The following is an 18,024-nucleotide window of genomic DNA, read 5'->3' as shown; positions in this document are numbered from 1 at the left end:
ACACCAGGGGTATTCAACTAAAATTCAATGAGGTCCAGTTAGAGAAAATGTCCCCATGCAAAGGTCCGGAACATCAAAATGTCTAACTTGCTTCATGAATAAGTGTGATATATATTGAAGTAGCCTGCAGCTTTATCAACGTCTGCATGTCATCAACAACTGACTGCCAATCAAATAAAGAAAGTACAATTCAAAAACAACAATATTTATTGTCAATTAATATGTGTAATGTTCCTCTCGGGCTGCATTTAAAAATAAAATAGAGAAAATAAATAAAAAAGCTTTTGAAAATGTGTGCTTCTTAAAAGTGTTTAATTTTAGATAAATAAAATAAAGTGTAGCAGCAGCTTGAGTTTCCCTTTTTCTTTGTTAACCGTTTCACATCATGACTTAACAGTTTCAGACGATTATAACAATATCAGTCTTTACACATCATAACAATTGAACAGTTTTAAAGTTTCTCTTTCTTTCCCCCTTATATTGCAGTCCCTCACTCACTTTTTTTTAATTCAGTGCGAGAATTGAGCTTGAGCTTGTCCTGCCAGGAGTTTAGATCTGGGCTGAAATGGTGTCAGGGCCATTCTCATACACACATGCAGGTGCTCATTGGTTAGCCTCGATTAGCCTGCGCTAGAACGATATTTTTTTTAATTTGATTTAAACTAAGCCTATATCAGCAAAACTAGGGGCTGAATCTAATCAGCCCTAACTATAAGCTTTATCAAAAAGGAAGGTCTTAAGCGCACTCTTAAAAACGGATAGGGTGTCTGCCGTCCGAACACAAACTGGAAGCTGATTCCACAAAAGTGGAGCTTGATAAGAAAAGGCTCTGGCTCCCATTGTACTTTTAGAGACTTTAGGAACAACCAACAACCCTGCATTCTTGTAACGCAATGCCCTAGTAGGACAGTAGGGTATAATGAGTTATTTAAGGTAAGATGGCGCCTGCCCATTAAGGGCTTTGTAGGCGAGAAGAATAATTTTAAATTCTATCCTGTGTTCTATAGGGAGCCAGTGTAAGGCAGCCAGAACAGGAGTAATGTGGTCCCTTTTCCTAACTCTGGTTAGTACACGAGCTGCAGCATTTTGAATCAGCTGAAGCGACTTGACTGACTTCTTGGTACACCCTGATAATAAGGAGTTACAATAATCCAGCCTTGAAGTAACAAATGCATGGACTAGTTTCTCTGCATCGTTTTGAGGCAAGATATGCCTAAATGTATTCTTTGATATGGTTTAGCCTTTCTCAGGCTACAACATGGTTGAGTTTACGAATATTATTAAGGAATACAAATCCCTCTTTGCAATATTTACCAGCCTCCTTAGGCTTTTCAATCACAATGAACTGGAATAAAAACAATATTGTTAACATGAACATAGGATTTAATGTTGGTTGTTTAGAGTTATTCTAAGGCTTTACTCATTGGGAACTCGGTATGAGAGAGAGCACACTGTTGAGATGTCCAATCTGCCTGTTTTACACACTTTGACCAACAGGGGGTTTGTGTTCAAATGAAGCCCATGATGAAGCCTCATGAGATGAACCCTTTGCGAACCAATTGGCTGGAAAGCTTCAAAGCTTCATAAGGCTTCGGGCCTTTCTCACTTCAGTTAAATGGATTCCTTGCATCCCTCACTTGCGTCGTTTCCCTGTGACTAGTCCCTCCCACAAGGGAAGCATGGAGGGACGCAAGGAAACCACGAGAAGCAGGGAAATGAGTTTTAAGAGCAATGGGACGTCCTTTCCTCCGGAGCGTCACATGAAGCGACGTCCGTTTGTGATGACGCTGCACAGCTGATCGTCTGACAGCAGCTCTGTCCCCGTTATTTCCACATACACCCCCGCCTCTGTTAGTGCACATTTACTGACACAAACATTTGTATCATCTGTTAACCCAAATAAATACAAATAAAATAAGAACTAATTCTCAAAAAAGATAAACGCCATTCTTAAAATGTATAAACGAACAATAGTTTGATTGATATTGAGTGCACAAAATAAATAAAATAATTGAGAGAAGAAAAAGAGATATGTTATCTATCAAAACCCAGTTAGATTAACATTCATTGGATTGCACACTTTGTTTGTTTGGATATTTAGCAAATTAACATTTTAAATAGCACTTAATGACTGACTGAATGGAAATGATAATAAATGAAAATGTAAAACGAAAAAAGGGATCATGAAAATGTTTCCAAAAAATGAATACAATTATTTTTCACCACTTTGTTGTTCAGATATATCGCATATTTGTAACTAAATGATACATGAATTGACACAAAAGACGGTATAAACTGAGGAGTGACTCCCGTCAGGTTCATGTATTTTCTTCACTCCGCTGGGAAACTGCTCTCATGTCAAGAAGCTATGGTGGCCCTGAGAGGCCAGGGAGCTGCAAATAAAAGAACGCTGCAACAAAAAAAAAACGCTGCAAATAAAAAGAAACAGAAACGCAGCGCAAATAAAAACGCTGCGATGCAAATAAAAAAGCCACAACGGAAGTGAATTACCGGGGACTATTATTGCTGATGCACATGCGGTTTTTTATGCGAGAAAAGGAGAAGTATGGGGGATCTCCAGGAAACATCTCATGGGTAAGTTTATAATGTTAAAGTTACACAGGATGTAGATAATATCTGTCGCTGCCGTATTTATGACTTTAAATGACGTTATTTTGTGTGTGGGAGCAGATTATGTGTGTAGTGTATAATGTTAGTAGAACATAGCTACTTTTATCTGCTAATGTTAGCTGTTTTCTAAACAAACGGATCTGAGCCGACCGGGACTTAAAGATGATGCTAAGACACACAAAGTAAGTTGAATATGCCTTTATTCAACAGACGAGCTCGGGTCCTCTCCTCAACATGCTCTGAAGGAACAACTTTTACTGAATTAGGGCTGGGCAAGTTAACACGTTATAATCGTTGCCCAGCCCTATATTGAATACATACAAGTATAGATCTTCACTAACATCCTGTAGTCAATCTTGACTCCATCAAAATGTCATCTAAATGTGCCTGTCTAGAGATAAATGAGGGTCTCTTATCCTGCTTAGAGATAGAGAAGGGTCTCTATCCTGTCCAAGACGTGCTTCCTTTGAGAAGTTTACTGGCTTTAAATCTTTATTTTTTTTTTTAATGTATTTTGACATTGAAGATGCATGGTTCAGATATTAAGTGATTGCAGCTGATATCTGCTGTTAAATTAGTGTCAGCTGTTTGCAGGTAACATTACCTGCTGCAATAGCTTACCAAGTAGCTGTTACTTCATTGCAAATGAATAACATTCACATTGCTCCTTTTCCACAGGCAATGTATTGTCCATATTGTGGGACTGCTGAGTGTTTTGGGAGGTTTTGCGGCTCCTGTGGCAGCAACATTGAATGTTTGGCTCCCTTTCTCGAAGATGGTAAGCTCCTCCTTAAAAGTCAAGAATTTCACCAGTACAGTGATAATGTCTTATTTGTATATGATTTGTTGCCATTTTAATATATGCTATACACATATTATTGTCAGTCATGGCAATTTCTACATGATTTAGAACTACTGATAAAAAAAAATGCCAACAAGTAAAAAAATCTGGTGAAATACCAAAGTTGACCAATTATGTGCTCCTTCATGTGCTGAGGGTTGAGCCTTCTGATGGGTTTATGCACAAATACAGGCATTAAAAGGGTACCTTTTTGTTCGCTACCTCTAGATTGATATGTATTTTTATCCTTACCAATTATGTAAGTTTCCCAATATTTTGTCCTTTGCCTGTTTATTTCTCTTATTTTTTGCTCCTCATGTCTGGAATTGTTCACGCATTGTAGATACTGAAAACATACACCTATGCATCAAACAGTTCAGGTATTTTCCTCATTACTGATACATTTTCATTTTTTTCTTAATAGGTTTTTTGTTATTAAGTTTCATTCCGAATGACACTGTTGTCTTTTCCCTTCAGTCACAGAATCTAATGAAGGAATCGAGGCAGGCCTCATCCACAAGTACTTCACGGAGGGACACGCTTATGAAGTGATACTTGATTTTCTAGAAAAAAGACACAACATTTGTCTTAGTCTGAGGACCTTAAAGAGGAGGCTACAGAATGCTGTCTTAACAAGAAGGACAGACTACACTCCCATTGGCACTGTACACCAAACTGTTGCACATGAACTGAGAGGCTCGGGTCGGCGGTTGGGTTACAGAGCTATGTGGCAGACATTGCAACAAAAGTATCACCTGACAGTAAAAAGGGAGGATGTTAGACAGACGATTTCCAGACTGGATCCATCTGGTGTTCAACTTCGTTCCAGGCGAAGGTTTGTCCGAAGGGGATACGTCACAGCAGGACCAAACCAAGTGTGGCACGCTGATGGATATGATAAACTTAAACCCTTTGGTATTGCCATCAGTGGCTTCATCGACGGCTTTTCAAGGAAAGTTATGTGGCTCAGGAGTGGCAGCACTAACAACGATCCGGGCATCATTGCGCAGTATTACCAGCAGTGTGTATCGGAGTTTGGACTACTTCCAGCCCGCCTTCGCACTGACTGTAGAACTGAAAACGGCACTATGGCAGCCATTAACTGCACATTACGATCTCAACACACTTGCAGGAGCCCTCAGTCACATGTATGGTACCTCGACTGCAAACAAGCGCATCGAGAGTTGGTGGTCTTTCTTCAGAAAGCAAAGGTATAGCCTTTTAAGGTCAGGTCCAAGAATGTATGTGTGTGTGTGTGTATATAGTACAGAGGTGCCCAAATACTTTAAATCTATCTGGATGAAAAAAATGGTGAAATTACATTAGAGCTGTACACTAACATTTTCCCAAGGGAGATTATGTGCTCCCAAATGAAATAATGTAGGAGCGTACCAAGAAATGTACAACATCTCTAGAAATATTGTGACTTTTTAGCAAAATATTGTGACTTTTTACTTGAAGTTGTCTTTTTTTCATGAAATACAAAAGTTTTGAAATCTACCATTAGGACTCAGTTCTCGATCGTGCTCTTCAGTGACCTTAGAGAGAGGCACCTCTTCAATGGGAGCCATGAGCACAAGTGTCTGCTGCGATATGTTTTTTTGGGCATCTTACAAAGAGACCTCGATGAGTACAGACAGCTGTGGAACAACCACACCATCCGACCTGTTCGCCTGTCTCAGTGTCCATCAGGTAAACCTAATGCCATGTACCACCTGCCTCACAGGTTTGTATTCAAATTGTTTGGTAATATTACTTTAAAATATATCTGACTTCATATAATTTGGTGTATCAGCCCAATATGACAAGTTTGTCACTTGATAAATAACGTGATTCATTTAGTCTGAAAACTCATTATTTCAAAAATGATTTCAAGTCTTAAACGACTAAAAATGGATTCCAACACAAAACCTAAATCAGAAGATATCCAAAGCTATTCTGTCGATTTATCTTACTCAATTCCAAAAAGTACCTTATGTTAGAAAGTGATTAGAATGGCCATATTTGACTGAAAGAGCTGCTGTCAACCTGAGATTAACTTCTCAAGTGAAAGCTCTTTGTTTAGGATTTAATTAAAGAAGAACTGACTCAATGGAGTTTTAGTTATAATGCTTATCTAGCATGTTTGGGGGGTTAAATGATCCATTTGTAATCACTTGACTCATTATGTTTCAATTTATGACTGGTCTTAGGTTTGGCGGAAGGGAGTGTGGATTTCCAGAGTCCTGGGAAGCCCTACACCACTTTGATGGCATCATGCAAGCATCATCCCAGTACAATTTGTGTGGTGATGAGAATCTGGAGATGCATTTTGTGGACTTGCAAAGACGGAGTGGGTTGGCTCCACCAGTGAACTGGACAGCTGCTGTTCAGAATTACATTTCCATGAAAAACATGTCTGGAGTGTAGAATACATTGCTCCACCAGCCCCCCAGAACCTTTTTTGTGTGTACAAGTTTCCAATGTAGGTTGAATATTATTTAGAATGCTGCAATTCTGAGTAGATAAGTCCAGTGAAATATTCAGCTTGTATCTTTGCATAAGTCATTAGACTGAAACCTTTCTTTGTTTAAATAAAAATACAGCATATTCATGTATTTTGTAAAACATGTTTAGTGTTACATCCGTGTTATCAGTTGAATGGTCGATCGTCAGAAAATTATACACCTAATATTTTGGTAATTGATTTTAATTGATTTAACCACGGTCTACCTTACCTACCTAACGAGAATACAATAACAATACAAATGTGTGGTGTTGTTCACATGTTAGATATGAAATAGGACAAATCTGCCATGAAAAATACTCACATCTCTCTTACGTCACAACATTTTGGTCTGACAGACCGCAACATTAAAACAACGGACTGTGTACTGTGTGTGGCAACATTAACTTTTACCACAAGTTATTTAATTGTTTAAAGGCACCCAAAGCCAGGGGAATTATTAATGCCAAAGTTCATGTTGGCTTTGAAGGCACCATAAGTGTCCAAAAGAGGAAGCTTTAAAATGTTGGCACAGGTATTTGCCATTGGGAATGTTGACGTTGTAGAACATAGGAACTGGAGGCGTGGCAGAGGACTCATACCAGCAGGAGGCACACATGGCACACCTGTAGCGAACATTAACACCTCCTCCAAGGTCACTGAGCTGTCATTTTCTAAAAAGTAGAGAACATTGGAATCAATTGACAGTAAATACTATCTACATCAACACCGGAACTTTTTATAATCTGTTTGTATAAAAATCAGACAAGAGCAAATTGACTAACCTTCACAATCGAGACGATAGTCTGCCCAGTAACTCATAGCTTTCTCTTCCTGAGTTGACTAAATTCAGGCTGGAACAGATTTTCCATCTCTGCAGCAGACAGCTTCACATCGGCATGACAGAGAGCAGGGGTCAGGACCGTCGGATGCTGCTGCAGAGCTGTCAGAAACTGCAAACTTTCAAGTCCAGCCTTGATTCTAAAATACAATTAAAAGATGCATGCAGAGATACATGTGCATCATGTAGAAGTAAGTAAGCAAGAAAATGGGACAACAGCAACACGTTTTTCATAATTATTTTAGCAATAACAATGAAATACCTTTCGATTGCAGTGTTGTTCCTGTGGATTATGTACCACTTCAGGTAATCCTCTACTATCATTTTTTTTGCTTCACATGACCTGACATGTCTGAAGCACCCAGCAGTCTGCAACATGGCACTGTTCCGTATCATCAAGTCCTGAAGGATCTCCACTGAGGGTGAATTCTGAATCTAAAAGAAGAGATAAAAGAGTCCCACACATTTCAAATATGACACGTAATTATAAAAAATGGTAATGCCAGAAGTATATCTTGAAAGAATGGTTTAAGTGGACAAAACTCTCTCTTTAACTATTCTAGAATTTCACACCCTTCTCATACCTCTTGTAGGACTTTCCCTATCTCCTCATCTGTAATGTCTCCGACAGATGCCTTGAAACTGCTCTGCCCTGAGATGTAGCTGACCAGATCCTCTGACAGAAAATTAGGACCAGGTCCACCATGCACAATGGACACAGCAATCATCTTCCCTGCTAAATAATACTCATCCTCTCTGATAGCTGTCCAAGATAATGCAGAATAAAGAAATATTAAATCAGTTTCCATATTTGAAAACACTACAAGGTTGATATATGGGTTCTTTTAAAACATTATACACAAAACAGAACCTGTTGAATTGTAGACCAGGTAGCGGCTCTCCACAGGTCCATCAAATATGGGCCGTTTGTTCAGCTCTTTCATGAGAAGGGAGAGGAATTCTCTCTTGGGGCCACCTGTATCGAGACCTTCCTCAAACCTCCCTTCATCGTCAGAGAATTTCACCAGGATGTCTTTCTTTTCTGAGAATGTTGCCCTTTTGAATCCTCTGACTGCTCCATCCCAGATGTTCGAGCGACAGATGTTAAATCTGCTGACAGCTCGATGGTCAATCTCTAGGGCCAGGTTTGCAGTTATCTCGGAAAGTGATTGCTGATCCACCCTGTCATCAGATAAATTATGACCATGTTAAATGGTACACCATAGCACACATTTTTTATCAGGAAAAATAACAACCACAGTTGAAGTAAGGGTAACTTTTCTCTTACTTTGTATCCTCTGGAATGTCATGACTGCACTCAACACTGTCTGAGTCATCCTTATCCTCTATTACAGGGGTTCCCAAACTTTTTCAGCATGAGACCCAAAACAGAAATGTTGTGGTCCTAAGGGACCCAAGCTAAAAAAATGTCATGATTTTCCATAATATCTACAGTTATAAACAAAGAATGCAATACACCATGAATTTAAGATGCAAATGAAAATATTTATTTAATTATAAAAGTGCATCGCAGCAATTAGGTTTCTCACCATAACAACCTTCCCTTTGAGCTTGCCCAGAACAAATAAGGATCAAAGCAGAAAGACGAAACATGGGACGTGCAGTCAAGTATATACAGTACAAATTTCAATTATACAATTATCAAAAGTGCAATATTAAGTTTGTCGCTAGCTCAAAAACTATGTACACACCATTTTATACTATTTTAAATGAACAAAGAACAAACATGTTGTAAACAGAAAGGGACAAAACACTAACTGAAGTGCAGTCAAGTGTATTCAGTTAATCACAGGTGAAACCAAATTTAAATGATCAGAAGTGCAACATTAAGTTTGTCACTAGATCAAAAACTATGTACACACATTTTTTAAACACTTTTAAATGAACAGAGCTGTTTTAAAACACTCTGAGAGAAAAAGAAACTCCAACACTTGGCAACTGATTAACTTTTTTTTTGTGGAGGCTGACTTGATAGGACGTCCGTGCGGCTGATACTTTCTCTCGCTTTCCTTCTCATAATGCCTGTCACTTTCCCTCTAATCTTCCTGTGGTTATTGTTTTGAAACACCGCTCTGTGCCGCTGCAGAATGTAGTGGACTCGCGGGAGCGAGTAGAGGACGCACGAGAGCGCGCAGCTGGCGGTCCGCTCCGGGGCTCAGTCTGCATTTCATCCAACTTTGCATTAACGAAACAATTTCACAACAGACCCTGACAAACTCACAAAAACACAAACCAAATGATTAAAATGAGTGACTTACTTTTCCGCCGTCAAAACACTGCTTCTTGAATAACTTTTCTTTGCAGAGGAAAAAATCCTTCGATTTGTCCCGATGCAGAGGATGTTTTGTTTGGAGATGCAGGTCCAATTTATTCATTTTCAAGCTTTCATTACTGAGCACCTCTCCACATAAAACACACTGAGGCCGCTCCTCTCCATTTCTAACAACTTTTGTGAAGCCAACGTTTAAAAACTCCTCTTTGTATCCAGTGGCAGCTGGTGGAAAATATTTTCGGTGGGGCTGTTGATATAGTGATTCAAAAATATTTTTGGGGGAGAAATGACCCTTTCAATTGGGACTTCTGGTGATGTAATGGCCCCATAAAATCGTGGTTCTAGGGCCAGGAACAACCAGGCTGAGTCGGGCTGAGTATGCTAAACTAACTGCGGTCAAGCCAGCCTCCACTCGGGAAAACCTAGTCAAGCCAGCCCTCACGTGATATTGCGGTGCGCGAATATCCTATGCATTACGGTAGAGTCAAAACAAATCATCCCTCTGTGTTTAGATGAGAATAAAACAAAAACTGTCCAGTATCAAAGACTCATTTCACTTCAGGGTGATAGCAGGACATCACATCTAGTCACTCAGAAAAAATCAGGACATTCTGATGTAGAGTTTCAAAATAAAATACCTTTGAAGTCTCATATATGAGCTATCATCCCTGTCCCCAAAGGTATTTTATTTTGAAACTGTACATCAGAATTTCCTGATTTTTTCTGAGTGACTACATGGGGTGTCCTGCTATCACCCTGGAGTGAGATGGATCTATGATACTGGACAGTTTTTGTTTTATTCTCATCTAAAAACAGGGATGATAGCTCATATATGAGACTTCAAAGGTCTTTTATTTGGAAACTGTACATCAGAATGTCCTGATTTTTTCTGAGTGACTAGATGGGATGTCCTGCTATCACCCTGAAGTGAAATTAGTCTTTGATACTGGATATTTTTTGTTTTATTCTCATCTAAAACACAGAGGGAGGATTTTTTTTGACTCTACCGTAATGCATAGGATATTCGCGCACCGCAATATCACCTGAGGGCTGGCTTGACTAGGTTTTTCCGAGTGGAGGCTGGCTTGACCGCAGTCTAAACTAGAGAGAGAATCGCTGTCAAGGGGGCTACAACTACAACAAGATGAACATATTTGACCGTGATTTAATTGTAATACACGTTTCAAAATGATGCCGAAGTAACAACATACTGATACCGGATAGTAAAAACCATGAATTAAGGCTTTGACAAGTCTGCAGACAGACGGCAGGCGAAAAACCTTTTAAAATGCGTGTTTTCTAATGGAGATTTGGCTAAGCTAACGTTGTAAATGCTCCGACCATCTACACTCACAACAACGGCCTATACAGACATAAATAAACCAGCGACTGTATTCGCCATGACACAGACAGTATGTGGTTTGTACTTGTTTAACTTTTGTCTAGTTTCTGAACAGATATGAAGAGCTGTGAGCTCTGAGTGCTAAGAGCTAACGGCTGTGTTGTTTTTCTGGGGAGCTCATTGAAGAACGTCACGGCTCCGCCTACACTGCGTTACTATAGATACTACCCCAGTTCCTCACAAGTCTAAAAAACAACTCACGTCAACGCACGTAAGCAACGTGGGCGCCAACGTGAGCGCACTCGTGACCAAAATATTTGACGGCGCTGGTTTGCTGAAATTATGTTTCGGCGGCACAGTTTACTATTGAGACTTTTGCAACGTGCTGGTTGCTGCTGTTTGGCTCGGGGGGCAGCCCCCCGTAATGATAAACTAATGTCAAGGGCAAGGCCAGGCAGGAAACATGTGACTTATCAGTAACTTTAGACATCGTAACACAATTTTAAACAAGATTTTATAGTAGATTATATATTTTACTGATACCAATTGTATGATATTTACCTTGTTCATTCAAAATAAAAAATATAAAATATATATATTTTTGAAATATATATTTTTTGAAATATATATTTTTTAATTTAATATTTTTTTTAATATTTGTTTTTGTATGTGGGAAGAGGTTGGGCGGCGCCCGTAGCGCCCCTATGGGCCGGCCGCCACTGTTTGTATTGTCTTTTTGCCATCATGTACGATCGGGATTAATCAACAGACAATAAACTTTCGCGGGGGACGCGTCAGAGCTGATACAAATACAATCTTTTACTTTTAGTTTATTTGTATTTAGAAAATTAAATCATTCAATATACAATGCTATATTGCATAATTTCATTTTCAAAATAAAAAATAAAATACAAAAAATATTTTTAAAAATTATTTGCAAAGCAGCCATCAGCTCTGACGATGTGTGTGTGTAGCAATGCATTTAACTGGCGACCCAATCAAAACGGGTCCGTCGCGACCCTGAGTTTGGGAAAGGCTGCTCTATTACAATGGGCGCATACAGCTGAGTATATTTGCTGAGAAATTGACATACACAAGTTTACATTGTTGATGTTTTCATATAAAACATACTTGAATTGTAGAAAGGAAAGTATAATACCTATAGCACGCAGTTTCCAGCACACCTCCTGATGTTCCTGGGCCCTCTTGTGAGTCAGAAAATAAGACCTGAATCACAAACCATAACAGGGATAGGACAGGTAAATTGAAGGTTTTTAAATCATGGCTATCAGAGGGCTGATTTAGAAAGAAAATACTATTCTAATGTACACAAACGTGGATCTCTGGGTCAGTGTGACACATTATTTCATGTAGTTTAAGACATTAATTGTGTGACAATATTTTCAGACAAGGCTAAATGTGAACAATAGACAATGTTTAGGAGCCACAATTACCGGAGCTGCTGAATCAGTGCCTGACTCTCCATCTGCAGGTTCCCATACCTGGAAGTAAAAAACAATATATCAGTGTGACACTTCAAATTTGACAGAACTAGAGCTTAACACATTTGAACATAAATATTGAATTCTATTATTCTGACTGATAGTGTATGTGATTTGCGACAGGGGGAATGATCCTTCTTACATTATCACTTTCAGTGAAAAACATACAAATTATTATTGTGTGATTTTGCAGGGATCTGCACTAAATAAAGTTGTTTTCTTAAGTTTGTAAAATATGTGTAGGCCAGGACGCTGCAACATGTACCGCAATTTAAAATGCTATTTTGGGACATGTTTCATCGTAAAAATATGTGAAATCTAGAAACATTTTCACTTCCAGATAGAATTTACAATATAAGCGATCTAAGATACAACAAATGTAGTACTCACTAATGTATCAGCTGCATTGAATTCTGCAGAAGTTGGACTCATGATGATCAGCTCTGAATCTGATGAGTTGGATTCAGAGCTGGTTTCCTGAGCTTTGAAATACAAGAACAGGTATAAGAGGATTTTAGACTACTCAGAACAACAGAGCGCTTTCCTTGACAAACACATCAATTTAAAAAGCTCTTCTTGGTTGGTAATTCATTTCCCAATTACTTACAAGATGTAAAGAAATCTTCAGCTTTACAAATGTACAGTGTGATACGTTGGTAGGCCTTCCCTTCTACCTCTTTGTACTCGTTTAGAGTGAAGGGTACTTCTGTTCCTGGTATATTAGTTATCTTTGTACCGTCAGGGTAGAGCAGTACGTAGGGACCGCCATGTACATTTCTGTCGAAAGTCTTCATTTTTTGCTCAGCAGCTCTCTGCAATTCGTCCGCATCCGACTCTGGTCGCATCAAAAGGGGAAGTACTGTTCCTCTTAAAGTCTTCAGTACACCATCTTTCAGCCTCATAAGGCCTACTGAAATCTATAGAGAAACAATGAAATAGGCGACTGTTAACTAGTTCAGTGACACTATAAATATATGACATCTATCTATCTATCTATCTATCTATCTATCTATCTATCTATCTATCTATCTATCTATCTATAAAGCAAGAAATGTCTGTGTGTGTCTGTGTGTGTGTCTGTGTCTGTGTGTCTGTGTCTCGCATATCTCTCTGACTGTTTGTCAGATCGACCTAAGCTTTCGGATATGGCTTGCACGATGATGTGCATCCTTCATTTAGAATTTTTTGGGATTCATTTTTCTAAACCTTTATTTTTGACGAATCTACGCGCTCCGATGGGGTACGCCCCCTGGACAACATTGCAAGCAGCAATTATGGGAGCCAAACAATCGGTCCGCTTAGTACGGGCACAAGCTCTGAACGGCCATGCCCCGAACGGGCACTGCACTAGTTTTTAAATAACACTAACACATTTGGAAAGACTAATCAGTACTACTTTCAACGCTGGCTTAATACAAGGAATATCCCAACATGGATTGCAAGTATGTCTTAATCACGACATTCCCCACTGACAAGGGCAAGACAAGCCTCAGGCAGTTAAACACGCAATAATACTGTGTGTGTGTGTGTGTGTGTGTGTGTGTGTGTGTGTGTGTGTGTGTGTGTGTGTGTGTGTGTGTGTGTGTGTGTGTGTGTGTGTGTGTGTGTGTGTGTGTGTGTGTGTGTGTGTGTGTGTGTGTGTGTGTGTGTGTGTGTGTGCGTGTGTGCGGTAGTCTAGATTTAAAACGGTTCAAGCTGCACGGATAAATCGAGCAGAATCAAACAGTTTTCACAGACAAGCAAACAACTTGAAAATAGCTGTCTGCAGTTTTGATCAAAGCTATGTTCTACTAACATTATACACTACACACATAATCTGCTCCCACACACAAAATAACGTCATTTAAAGTCATAAATACGGCAGCGACAGATATTATCTACATCCTGTGTAACTTTAACATTATAAACTTACCCATGAGATGTTTCCTGGAGATCCCCCAGCCTTCTTCTTCTCTCGCATAAAAAAACGCATGTGCATCAGCAATAATAGTCCCCGGTAATTCACTTCCGTTGTATCCGTTTTATTTGTATCGCGGCGTTTTTATTTGCGCGGCGTTTCTGTTTCTTTCTGTTCTTATTTGCAGCGTTTTTTTTATTTGCAGCGTTCTTTTATTTGCAGCACCCTGGCCTCTCAGGGCCACCGTAAGAAGCAGTGGTGTAGTCTACGTGATACGCAGGTATACGCCGTATACCCACTAGAAAATGCCAGTGATTTCCGTATGCCCTCTTAAAAATGAGCGATGATACGTAACAACATCATTTTGTGACTTCGCTTTCACGCTTTCGCCCCCTTCTGTGTTAATACTTTTGGACGTCTGGGGCTTCCGTCGCCTTTGGCCTGTTGCTAAGCAACAGCAACACACTTTGTTCGGCTCTGACAAACCCCACGTTTCTGTAACGTTATCAGAATTTGATCCTTCCATCATTCAAGTTCGCGGAGCGCTAAACAGGAAGCAAACATGAAACGAAAACAGACGAAAATATTTTAATGTTTTCCGAAGTTTTCCCCTATTACCACTACAGAAGAAGAGCCAGGTCAGGCGGCTGTCCTAAAGGTGACAGAGAACGAGCCCGGTGTTACAGTATAAGTTGAGTCATGACAACTGGCGACATTCTATTATTTTCGTCATCGGAATCCGGGGCGTGTACATTGAGGACCCATCGTTGACTTACCAGGAAAGAAACATCGTTTGTCGTTTACGTTCATCTTTTGCTATATCTGCCTTCCTAAGATCCATTTGCTGCACATTCAGTACTCGTATGTGAGGTTGTGGGGCAGAGGCCGATATCGTGACGCTTACAGGGAGGTATCGAACATTTCAAAGTAGGTTACTGTGTGGATGCCTGTTCAAAACATTGCAAACTTCAATAAATCATTTAAATTATATATTTGTGTCCGACTTTCATTTGTTCATCGTTCTTAATGTGATGTATAGTAGCTTTGATAGCTGTCCATACCTTCAGACAGCCTAAAAGTAAAACACAAGTTGTTTATTCACAGCCTGAACGCTCATCGAGATGACTGGATCAGTCATGACAACTTGTGATCAGCTCCGATTAAATTGTGATATCAATTCTGTAGCTAACCTCCAGGGATCACGTTTATTTTATGAAATACCTGTATCCCTCTCATCACAACAAGACTCTACACTGTGCAGGAAAAACAATTACATACATGAAAATAACCTTGATGCATGGGAATTAAACACACAAACTATCTTCCGTGGCTATATTGATATGTCACAGTAACGGTAAACCACAGAAAAATAAGTCCAGCGGGGCACAAGTTGAATACATATAATACGGTAGTTCTATTATGCCTTTAAGCCTATACGTTTAACCCATAAGAACCCGGACCCATTTCTACTTTTGGGGAAATTAAGGGGAACGTCATTTAGACTAAATAGACACATTTCTGACAAGTAACCCCCCCTAGTGTCAAATATCTGGGCTTTAATGGTAAAGTAACTCTTATTTATAACTTAATTAACAAGGATGATGTTTTGGTTTGCATTTGTTTGAACATACTATGAATTGAAGAATAAAGCATATGTTAACTAAATATAATTGAATCAGCTAAATTAACTGACCAGACCATACTCATATTTCTAATTGTGCATATATTTCACTCCGGGTTTACTGTGAATGTTTAGGGTTAAAGTCCCGATGTGACACCATGTGTCACAGCAATATTTATGGCATTTGTTTCATATCAATTTCATCAAGAAATGTTTCCACAACAGGTTAAATGTAATCAGAATCAGAATACCTTTATTCGTCCCACAGAGGGGAAATTTACATTTGTTACAGCAGAAAAGAGCCGAAGACAGCTTAATGTTTAACAAATGACATGTCATGTAAGCATTTTTATTCTTAAATGGCTTGAATATTAACTTTAGCAACAAAAAACCTTTCCAAATCTAGCTAGTTCTGTCACATGTTTTAGCCTGACACATGGACATCTTGGACATGTTGTTATGGGAAGACAAAAGCAAATGACAAGGACCATGACCCCAGACTGTTCAGTGTGTGTCACTTAGGGACTTCATGAGATAGAAAAATCTCATGAGGAATCTGTATAAGGAACTTTCCAGAACCTTTAAATTTCATGTGACACCCGTGTCTAAGCAATTCTGTCTGCCTTCCGTGTTCCTTTTGTTATTTACTTCCTCTCTGCCTTCTTCTGATGATTTATCTGTTAGTTTGTGTGTTTAATTCCCATGCATCAAGATTATTTTCATGTATGTAATTGTTTTTCCTGCACAGTGTAGAGTCGTGTTGTGATGAGAGGGATACAGGTATTTCATAAAATAAACGTGATCCCTGGAGGTTAGCTACAGAATTTATATCACAATTTAATCGGAGCTGATCACAAGTTGTCATGACTGATCCAGTCATCTCGATGAGCGTTCAGGCTGTGAATAAACAACTTGTGTTTTACTTTTAGGCTGTCTGAAGGTATGGACAGCTATCAAAGCTACTATACATCACATTAAGAACGATTAACAAATGAAAGTCGGACACAAATATATAATTTAAATGATTTATTGAAGTTTTCAATGTTTTGAACAGGCATCCACACAGTCACCTACTTTGAAATGTTCGATACCTCCCTGTAAGCGTCACGATATCGGCCTCTGCCCCACAACCTCACATACGAGTACTGAATGTGCATCAAAGTGATCCTATTGAGGAAGATATAGCAAAAGATGAACGTAAACGACAAACGATGTTTCTTTCCTGGTAAGTCAACAATGGGTCCTCAATGTACACGCCCCGGATTCCTATGACGAAAATAATAGAATGTCGCCAGTTGTCATGACTCAACTTATACTGTAACACCGGCGCTACCGCAAATTTACCCGGTAAGTGGAATTAGCATGGTTATCATTAACGTAACAGTAGCTGGAATGTAAGAACAGGCATCCTTGGTTAGAGTGGAGGGACAGAAAGTTAGGTAAATGTCAGCACACATGCAAAGGAAAGCTGATCTAAACAACAGAAATGCATAAAGTCAATGACTATGCAAATGAGAGTTAATTCATGGTCATGTTAAAAGTGCATTTAAAACATTTGCACCATTATATTACTATATGTTAGTTATCACTAGTTGTCAAATAATTAGCTATTGAAAAAGTGGAAGATTTTTCTCCTTTTATCTGCTTTTCATGCATTTGTTAGCCATGATGTAAATATTGTAAGCAGTTTATTAAATACTTTTGAGTAAATCTTGGCTCTTTTCTGCAGATATTATTGGTAAAAACTTGTATTATGCTAATTAGTCATGGTTTTGTTTATTTCCAGGTTGTGCTCTTTGCAGCGCTACAAAATCAACAGATGTCCTCACAGAACAACGAGTGTCTATGTCTGAGGAGTGGGTGCACTTTAAGATCCAGTCCTCAGATTCAAGCAGATCAACATCTCTGGCCTCTTTGAGAAACAAGATTAGACGACATGAGACGTCCAGAGCACACAAAATAGCCCAGGAGCTCACGGAGAAGGGTGGACAGGATTTAGTTGGAAATTTGGTGAGAGCTGTGTCAGAGACAGTGTTTGCAGTAGGCCATATTGAGATTTTGATAAAAATGTCGATTAATTGTTCAACCCTAGAAGATAAGTGGGCTTTTTCCATCATTGTTCATTCTTTTATTTTTTTATTGTTAATGTCTCTGGCAGTTAAAAGTCACATAAAAATGCTTATAATACATTGACATGTTGATAACACATCACCAGTCTCAAGACTAGTCTATGCATTACTAAGTGTGATGGTGTTCATGAGGTGTTGCTTCGAGACAGGATGAATACAATTATTACAGTATACCCACTACGAAAAAGTAGACTACACCACTGGTAAGAAGCATCACATCAGTGCATGCACTTCATCGTCCAGTCAGTGAGCGATACACAGTAAGGGGGCGGGGCGAGTATCTGAGGATTTAATCGGAGGATGGTCTGGTGGCTCCTCGATTATAGCTCCTCCATTATCGCTCCTCGCTCTTCCGACAAAAATAAGGCCATTGGACGCTACTCAAGATGGCGCAGACAAATCAACTTACGGTGAGACCAAGACCGAGGAGCGAGGAAATGAA

General features: G+C 39.2%; 3 protein-coding genes and 1 long non-coding RNA gene across 6 annotated transcripts in view; 2 read left to right on the top strand and 2 right to left on the bottom strand.

Annotated features, from left to right (window-relative positions):
* Positions 1-18,024, top strand: part of caln1 (calneuron 1) — a 274,355-nt gene that overhangs the window by 194,565 nt on the left and 61,766 nt on the right. Inside the window, exon 6 of one of the 3 annotated variants that reach the window (XM_079677744.1) lies at positions 17,240-17,463. The exons of the other annotated variants lie outside the window; for them this stretch is intronic. Coding sequence (XP_079533870.1) covers positions 17,240-17,463 — 224 coding nt within the window. The remainder of the gene's footprint in view (positions 1-17,239; positions 17,464-18,024) is intronic. 3 annotated transcript variants of the gene reach the window in all.
* On the top strand, positions 1,390-5,567 carry LOC307037035 (uncharacterized protein). The gene is made up of 4 exons (XM_079677746.1): positions 1,390-2,595; positions 3,310-3,409; positions 3,816-3,852; positions 3,950-5,567. The coding sequence occupies exons 1-4, from the start codon at positions 2,567-2,569 to the stop codon at positions 4,687-4,689; spliced, it is 906 nt and encodes a 301-aa protein (XP_079533872.1). The 5' UTR covers positions 1,390-2,566; the 3' UTR covers positions 4,690-5,567.
* LOC307037038 (G2/M phase-specific E3 ubiquitin-protein ligase-like) lies at positions 6,761-9,187 on the bottom strand. The gene is made up of 5 exons (XM_079677747.1): positions 9,078-9,187; positions 7,670-7,980; positions 7,383-7,561; positions 7,061-7,233; positions 6,761-6,938 (listed from the first exon to the last, which is right to left on the bottom strand). Exons 2-5 carry the CDS (start codon positions 7,740-7,742, stop codon positions 6,776-6,778), a joined length of 588 nt encoding a protein of 195 aa, XP_079533873.1. The 5' UTR covers positions 7,743-7,980; positions 9,078-9,187; the 3' UTR covers positions 6,761-6,775.
* LOC307037040 lies at positions 9,861-14,563 on the bottom strand. Its single transcript, XR_013807578.1, has 3 exons — positions 12,326-14,563; positions 11,888-11,935; positions 9,861-11,660 (listed from the first exon to the last, which is right to left on the bottom strand). It is a non-coding gene; the product is annotated as an uncharacterized lncRNA (long non-coding RNA).

Source organism: Notothenia rossii (assembly GCF_949606895.1).
Source record: "Notothenia rossii genome assembly, chromosome: 4".
Lineage (NCBI taxonomy): Eukaryota > Metazoa > Chordata > Actinopteri > Perciformes > Nototheniidae > Notothenia > Notothenia rossii.
Note: the sequence above shows the minus strand (reverse complement) of the source record. Positions and strands in the feature narration are given on the sequence as shown.

Excerpts from the sequence above, each read along its gene's own strand:
- LOC307037035 (XM_079677746.1), top strand. The coding sequence starts at position 2,567 with ATGGGGGATCTCCAGGAAACATCTCATGG. Across the intron at positions 3,410-3,815 it reads GGCTCCCTTTCTCGAAGATG|ATACTGAAAACATACACCTA; the intron begins GTAAGCTCCTCC and ends CACGCATTGTAG. Across the intron at positions 3,853-3,949 it reads CTATGCATCAAACAGTTCAG|TCACAGAATCTAATGAAGGA; the intron begins GTATTTTCCTCA and ends TTTTCCCTTCAG.
- LOC307037038 (XM_079677747.1), bottom strand. The coding sequence starts at position 7,742 with ATGAAAGAGCTGAACAAACGGCCCATATTTGATGGACCTGTGGAGAGC. Across the intron at positions 7,562-7,669 it reads CCTGGTCTACAATTCAACAG|CTATCAGAGAGGATGAGTAT; the intron begins GTTCTGTTTTGT and ends TATCTTGGACAG. Across the intron at positions 6,939-7,060 it reads AACAACACTGCAATCGAAAG|AATCAAGGCTGGACTTGAAA; the intron begins GTATTTCATTGT and ends ATTGTATTTTAG.